Genomic DNA, 8,407 nt, shown 5'->3' with positions numbered 1-8,407 from the left:
CAGGGATGAGGGAGGGCTCCGATGTGTGCTGTTGCTGCTGCAGGGTCTTGTGCTGCTGCCGGGTTTCTCCGCTTGTCCGGCGGTTGCTGGCCGGTGCTGCGGGTGTCTCCGGTGCCCAGCGGTGCAGCGTTGTGTGCCCGTCGATGCCCGGGGCCCTGCCGACATTGTGCGACAGGCCAGAGCCCCGGCATTTCCTCGGTTCCCTGTGTGCGCGCGCTGTGGTGCCGGTAAAAAAAAAATGGCCGCCGGCACGTGCGCAGATGGATCTCGGGACCCAGTTCTCGAGAGATGAGATCTGAAATCTCATTTCTCGAGAGCTGGGTCCCGAGATCCCATCTGCGCACGTGCGGCGGCATTTTTTACCGGCACCACCGCGCGCACACAGGGAACCCAGGGAAAATGGCCGCCGGCGCGTGCGCAGATGGGATCTCGGGACCCAGCTCTCGAGAGAGAGATCTCATCTCTCGAGAACTGGGTCCCGAGATCCCATCTGCGCACGCGCCGGTGGCCATTTTTTTACCGGCACACGGAACCGAGGAAATGCCGGGGCTCTGGCCTGTCGCACAATATCGACGGGCACACAACGCGGCACTGGAGACACCCGCAGCATTGGCTAGCAACCACCGGACGCCCCCCGATCAGAGCCTAGGTAAGGCATGTCCGCTTTGTAAGACGTGTCCCCGTTTTCCCCCCAAATTTGGGGGGGCAAAAAAGTGCGTCTTACAAAGCGGAAAATACGGTGGTTACTTGGTCCATGCCATAACATGATGTATTAGGAATAGTAATGAGTGAGCATGCTCGTGTGCTAATAGAATATCTTCTGCGTGCTCGAATAATACAAAAATTAAGAGACCACTGCACAGTTTTATAAAAATCAGCTTCTCTACATGTCTGACAGCCATTCTATTCCAGTGTCAGTTGAATTCCAACCAGAATACTCCTCATTCTACTTAATGTGCATCTGATTGTGATCTCCTGAACCAAATCATATTTAAAGAAGGAAAGTATAAAAAAAAAAAACCCTGCTGTGATGTTCACAATCCTCTTGCAATAGGACAAGCTGGATGGCAAAACAAGTGCTAGTAATATCCCAAAAGAAATAGAAATGAAAAAATAACTTTTAACCATGCCAAAGGAGTTGAAAAGTCTTGCGTGAGGAAAAGAAGCACTCAATTCTGGCTTTTCTAGCAGAGGTATACAGGGAGTGTCACGTTGCCTCCATCCTTAAAAGTCCTAAGACAGAAGTCCATTACAACAAAGTAAAGCAGCAGACATTGGAGACAACAAAGCTACAGACCGGCAGAGGGTGAAAACGACTCTCCACTGACCGGGATGACCGTCATCTTTTTCGAATATCACTCAGCAACCGCAGGATGACATCAAGTGACCTACAAAAGGAATGGCAAATGGCAGCTGGGGTGAAGTGCACAGCAAGAACAATTTGTAACTGGCTCCTAGAGGCAGGGCTCAAGTTACGTAAAGCTAGAAAAAAACTTTCATCAATTAGAAGCAAAAAAGAGCCAGGCTGAAGTTTGCCAAAGACCATAAGGATTGGACCATAGAGGACTGGAGTAAGGTAATCTTCTCTGATTAGTCTAATTTTCAGCTTTGCCCAACACCTGGTCATCTAATGGTTAGATGGAGACCTGGAGGGTCATACAAGCCACAGTGTCTTGCACCCACTGTGAAATTTGGTGGAGGATCTGTGATGATCTGGGGATGCTTCAGCAAGGCTGGAATTGGGCAGGTTAATCTTTGCGAAGGACGTATGAATCAAGCCACATACAAGGTTATCCTGGAAAAACAGTTGATTCCTTCTGCTCAGGCAATGTTCCCCAACTCTGAGGACTGGTTTTTCCAGCAGGACAATGCGCCATGCCACACAGCTAGGTCAATCAATATGTGGATGAAGGACCACCACATCAAATCCCTGTCATGGCCAGACCAATCTCCAGACCTGAACCCCATTGAAAACCTCTGGAATGTAATCAAGAGAAAGATGGATAGTCACAAGCCATCAAACAAAGAAGAACTGCTTACATTTTTGTACCAGGAGTGTGGCATAAGGTCACCCAAAAGCCGTGTGAAAGACTGGTGGAAAGCCTGCCGAGACGCATGAAAGCTGTGATGAAAAATCATGGTTATTCCACAAAAATATTGATTTCTGAACTCTTCCTGAGTTAAAACATTAGTATTGTTGTTTCTAAATGATGAACTTGTTTTCTTAGCATTATTTGAGGTCTGCAAGCACTGCATTTTTTTATTTTGACCATTTCTCATTTTCTGAAAATAAATACAAAATTTAGTGCCTGGAAATTTGAAGACATGTTGTCAGTAGTTTATAGAATAAAAGAACAATTTACATTTTACTCAAATATACCTATAAAGAGAAAAATCAGACAAAATGAAAATTTTGCAGTGGTCTCTTAATTTTTGCCAGAGCTGTATGTTCGAGTCGTTGCGGCTGCATGTCTCGCCGCTGTTCAACAGCCGCATTACTTGCAGAGATTGCCTGTTAGGCAATCCCTGCATGTGTTTCAGCCATCGAACTGCTGTGAGACATGCAGCCGCGGGGACTCGATCATAGTATTCGAGCACGCAGCAGATGCTCTATTAGCACACGAGTTTGCTCCGATAACACTAACTAGGAACATTAGTTTTGCTGCTCTGTATAAACTATAATATGCTTACAAAACTGAAGTCACAACCTCCAAATAATAAAATTACAAAAAAGAACAACAAAAATCAAGTTGTATACAATGACGTAATAAGAGAGGTTCTCGGTAAAGACTCAAAAAAGAGAATTTCACCCAACACAGATGGCATGTTGGGCTGTAAAAGGGGAATCGCTGGCAAAACACAGTCTATAGTAGTGTTACTGAACTCTGGTCCTTAAAAGCCACCAACAGGTCACGGTTTCAGGATTTCCTTAGTATTGCACAGGTGATAATGCTTGAGTAGGTGATGAAGTTATCACCTATGAAATACTAAGGAAATCCTGAAAACCTGGCTTGCTGATGGCTCTGGAGGACTGGCGTTGAGAAACACTGGTCGATAACACATTTTGTACTTATTCCCTAATTTCAGTAGATAATTGGTAATAATAATCATCCATACACAGTATGCCCATGATGCAAAGGAGGGGGCTCAAAAAAATACCACCATGCCTGGTGTGGTATACAAGTGTGTATATAGCACGCGTGTATAGTGCACCCAGTGCATATGGAACATGGCAATCATACAGTTAAATAGCCAGGCGTTCCTTAGCCATGGTTTACGGTGTATGTCTCACAGGCCCATGCCATACACACTTTGGGGGTTGTTAGACATACACCATAAAGCATGATGCATCATGGGCATATTGTGTACCTGGGTAGGGATGATTATTATTACCATTTATATGTTGATTACTTGACACTTTTTGCACTTCTTCCCTGTAGACTGTATTTTGCTAGTGATTCTCGTTTTACTGCCCAAAATGTAATCTGTGTGTGGTGTGTATCTTTGAGTCTTCACCGAGAACCTTGCACACCATTTGTTGTTTGTATAGATTTTTTTTTTTTAATTTATATTTTATTTGCAGGCTGTGACTTCATAATTTAGTAGGCATATTATCATTGTGGGAGTCCTCTCCTTTGTGATATGGTTGTGATCCAGATTTTTTTTCAAAAATTTCCGTGTAAACTATGTTGCGAGGAACGAGGGGTGCCAAAAAACATTTTTGGCTGAAGGTTTACAATGGTTTTTTTTTTTTTTTAATGGATAGTTTAAATTAAAATTTTGTGTTTCTTCCTAAAATCCTCAGGGGCTTTGGACTTTACATTTTACTGCAGCAGTGGGAAAAGTCGACTCGCGTCCACATAGGGTATACTGATGATGCAGGAACTTATCTTTTCCTTTGATGTTCGACCACGCGCTGCAGTAGGCACCTCCCCCTATTTCCGCTCAGTGCTGTAGGACATGTAGATTGTCAATCCCCGGCAGACTGACAGTGTGGTCAATCTTGTACTCTACTCTTGTCCTTTTTTTTTCTCGTAACTGTTCATGGCATCCATACAAATATAGATTCTGCAGGACAAAGGCTTACACAGGTATAATAGTCAGCGACTTTTTTTTTTTTTTATGCACTGCTGCTTTACAAAAAAAAAAATCTCAAGAATAACTACGTAACACATTGCTGAACTTACCTGTGATGTTGCACACAGAAGCTGTTACATCTGTGGTTGTAGTTTCCTATATTTTATTTGGACACCTGAAGTCTTGCTGTATCAAACTCCATAGTTTTATATGGAATTTGCTCACTCGTCTGACCAATATAATTTAGACCTGAAATGTGGTTAATTTGTAAGGAACAAAGGTGGAACTCAGAACAATTAAATTTCTACCTTACTCGCCCTCCCCTGGTCCAGCACTAAGTTTCTACTGCTTCCGCCTGGTGTCTGTTAATATCTGAACGGAACACCTGATCTGGATTTGTCCAGGCAAAATAAATCTTTCCCCAAGAAACAGGATATGTAACATTACAAACATGGCCATGCTTGCCTAGAGACACCTGCTTGGGTCCAGCGCAGGTTGTGCTGTGGTCTACACAGGGACTGGAAGTGCCTGCTGCAGCCCCACCAGCCGCCGCACCGCTGCATCCTGTGACTGGCTGAAGTGGTCAGGTGACTTGATCAGCATGTCATCAGATGTTTATGATGAAGAGCTAGTGTCATCCCTGCCCACTGCCAACCCGTGTGCCAGGCAAACATGACTACAGGCCAGCAGCAGTTACATGTAATCCCTTTCCCGCTCTCTTGCCAGCATCCCTTTCCCGCTCTCTTGCCAGCATCCCTGCCCTGCTCCGTTACCGGCATCCCTGCCCTGCTCCGTTGCCGGCATCCCTTTCCCGCTCCGTTGCCGGCATCCCTTTCCCGCTCCGTTGCCGGCATCCCTTTCCCGCTCCGTTGCCAGCATCCCTGCCCTGCTCCGTTGGCAGCATCCCTTTCCCGCTCTGTTGCCAGCATCCCTGCCCTGCTCCGTTGCCAGCATCCCTTCCTTTTGTGCAGGGAATGATGATATAAGAAGTGCTGATGAAGCCGTTCCCTAATCTAATATGTAACGTGGCCCCAGAGCGGAGCCTCACTGGACGATAATGGATACATTGATTGGTCAGGAATGCTGATCGGCAAATAATGTAATAAAACCTCTGATGTTTTAAGAAACCACTTGCAGTTTATTACGGTTCTGACTGAAGTCTTAAGGCTCCATTAGTAAACCTGCGCTGAAGACGGTCAAAGTTGATTTACAGATCTCTGTTTTAACTGTATGAGCGACACAATGGAAAACTAAGAGTGATTACGTATTACTGTCCTGTTCCCAACATGCAGCCATTAAAAAAAAAAAAAAAAGTAATAAGGAAGAAGCCAAGTGCATGACACGGAATAAGGCTGGTTCTACACGGCCACAACATGTCACACTGGCAAAGATCGTGGTGTTTTGCAGCCACATCACATTTTTTTTTTTTTATGGCATTTATTGATCAGGTTAATTTTCTATTTTAATTGGGAAATAGAGGAGTGATCCTAATTTTTATGCTTCATTTCAGAGGCCTGCAAACTGCGCTCATCAGATCGCCTTTACTATATACAGCAATAATTTGGCATTACTGTTTACAGCAAAAAAATCAGTTTCCTTTGAATTCCAGACATAGGCAGGGTTTCAACAGAGCACCATGATGGCGGACACAGGGGTCTTCAGCAAACCCCTTAATTTTCTTTTTTCCAAGAAAGGTGCATAATTACCCATTCATGTCAATGGAGCATAGCGTTAATACGCATGGACAGGTGTAGTGCAATTTTGGGAAGGAAATTGCTATATTTTTCTGATTCTAGACACCTCTTTAAAGGGATTGTCCTGGACCATATATTTTTTTTTCTTTACTATGGGCCTAAAATCTAACATGTAGTTGCTAACAGAGACAACTGCCTGCCAGCTTTACCTGGCACCAGTTTAGAGAGAATATTGACCACTCCTGCCAGCAATTCAGCTGCTCCACGTCAGCAGAGCACCTCTATTTCTTTGTTGCTCCTTTGACAGGGCATGACGTACGACGTCATGCTGATTGACAGCGGAGTTCTTGCAGTTTGGTAGCAGAGATCCGGCTGCCCTGTTTATATGATGTCAGTGAAAGCCACTGAATCGCCGGCAAGAGTGGTCTGTGACCGCTCAGCGCCTGTAGAGATCCGTGCTGAGCACAACAGGCAAGTAGTTCGAAACTACCGCCTGCTCATCCTTAGGCCCATTGTCCAATCTGATTATTCCTCCTTGCCCATAGTTCTTTCTTCATCGCCCTGGTTCTCAGATTCATTGACTCTAAGACTATTAAAATTATGAAATAAATGTTATGAAAGTAAAAGGCTTTTATTGTGTGGTATTAAAATGAACAAAGTATTGTGAGTAATGCCCTATGTGGGGGGGCAGGGCACGGTCACCCCCAAAACATGTTGTTCTAAGAAGACACACCTGGTACATTATCACCTGTAATGTACACACATAATCCTGCGCGTAGAATTGGATTCAGTCTTTATTTACCTAGTGCTACATTTAGATAATGGACCATTGAATTGCCTTACCGAGCACAATGCTGTAGATTTATACAAGCCGCATTCATATACATACATTATCCCCAATCACCAAATGAAAAATTCATATCCGTATCCGCTGATGAAACACAACCCCTTAAAATACCACGTGCTACACACATCCCTCACATAGTTTTTGGCAATTTTAATAAAGTACAATTATATATATTACAACAAAAAAAGTGAAAAAAAAAACAAACAAAAAATAACAATGTTATTAAAAGCGGGAATTTATTTTTCTCCTTGTAAGAGTTTTGGTATAACGGGGAGAGACGAGAAAGTATTTTACAGGTCTGCTTGGATTCATCGTCGTGAACTACTGGGGAGACAATGTGTACTTATATCAAGATAATTTACCCCTTTTTGGAAATTCTTTGCTTTTACTAGTCGGTAGAGCCCATCACGCGTAGTGATCCGTTCTATGTGTCTACATCTAGTGGTTTGGTAGTGAGTGAGTGATATTGTACGTGTTAGGCAAAGTTTCAAGGTGAGTTTATAAGGAGCTGGGAATGTGAGCACAAGAGGGCCAGAACAAAGAGACGTGGTGGAAAAAACGTGAAATGAGTCAACATCTCTGAAGAGCGGGGAAAAAAGACTGAGGACCAATACAAGAACCAAAGGAAGAAAGGCAAACAAGGTCTCCAGGGAAGGTGGGAGAGATCAGGAACAGTGGTGGATCTTGACATTCTCTAGATGTGGTTTCCGAATGTTTGTTTTTCCAGGCTAACCAATAGGAAGCATCTTGGGGCTAAGGACGTGGCCTCTGGCAGCTCACCTGTCATGCCCTGCATATTAACAAGAGCACCCGGCATCAGCAACTTGCGGTTCTTGGGGTTTGTCAAGTTTTATGTCAATCACTGTGGAGGTGGTTAAGGAACATGAACAGAGCCATTAATAGGAAAAATAAACATGTATACATCAGATCAGATATGACTCAACATATGGGATATGTGCACACGGCGTCTTTTTGCTGAGCTTCATTTAGATGACACTGAGCAGAACCTCTATGTTTTTTGAGGAAGATTTTAAGAGTTTTTTTCTTGATTTCTGCTCCAAAACCTCCCAGAAGAAAACCTCTGTGTGTCCATAACCATGAACAGCAAAGTGGTTTACAACAGAAATGAACAGGAAGAGTCTTTCTTGTATTATTTGAGTGATTTTTCTTGCAATTTCCTGAGCTGACACCTCAAAAAACTCTGTGTCTACAAACTCTTATGGATGAATTGGCTCCATAGCCTACAGCTAAATGTCAAAAACTGTCTGGAGGATAAAAGCACACACACAAAGCACAGTATTGCCTGGTAAGAAAAGTAAAAGGTGTTGTGTGAAGGCAGAACACCTGTAGACACGTGGATGGAGGAGAAAAACTTCTCACTGATGATTAATACTAGAGGAGGGCGATATAACGTTGAACGAGCTGCACTGCGGTAAATGAAAAGCCTTTTGTTTTACAAAATGGTTCTTTATTGTTCCGATGCCTTTTGACACAAAATGGCACCTTTCCAAAGGTAAAAATCCAAGATAATTGTTTATTTTTACCTTGAGAAAGGTGCCAAAATGCGTTGGGACAAAATAGAGCTATTTTGGAAAACAAAAGGCTTTTCATTTACCGCAGTGCAGCTTGTTCAACTTTATATCGTCCTCCTCTACTATTAATCACCATTTGTAGTACCTTTAAAAGTAATAAAAACATGCAAAACCAGGCATTCACACAATGGTTTCCTCACCAAAATCAATTGATGTAGGTGGCATCCAGGACTAAAGGCCCCGTCACACACAGAGAG

General features: G+C 43.5%; 1 protein-coding gene across 1 annotated transcript in view; it reads right to left on the bottom strand.

Annotated features, from left to right (window-relative positions):
- Positions 1-6,383: 6,383 nt before the first annotated feature.
- The window catches only part of RAB6B (RAB6B, member RAS oncogene family), a 147,756-nt gene continuing 145,732 nt past the window's right edge, over positions 6,384-8,407 (bottom strand). Inside the window, exon 8 of the mRNA XM_073576537.1 lies at positions 6,384-7,480. Within this exon, the coding sequence (XP_073432638.1) occupies positions 7,416-7,480 (65 nt within the window). The 3' untranslated portion in view covers positions 6,384-7,415. The remainder of the gene's footprint in view (positions 7,481-8,407) is intronic.

Source organism: Dendrobates tinctorius, unplaced genomic scaffold, assembly GCF_039654945.1.
Source record: "Dendrobates tinctorius isolate UK_male_01 unplaced genomic scaffold, ASM3965494v1 ptg000049l, whole genome shotgun sequence".
Taxonomy (NCBI): domain Eukaryota; kingdom Metazoa; phylum Chordata; class Amphibia; order Anura; family Dendrobatidae; genus Dendrobates; species Dendrobates tinctorius.
This window is presented reverse-complemented; position numbering and strand designations above follow the sequence as displayed.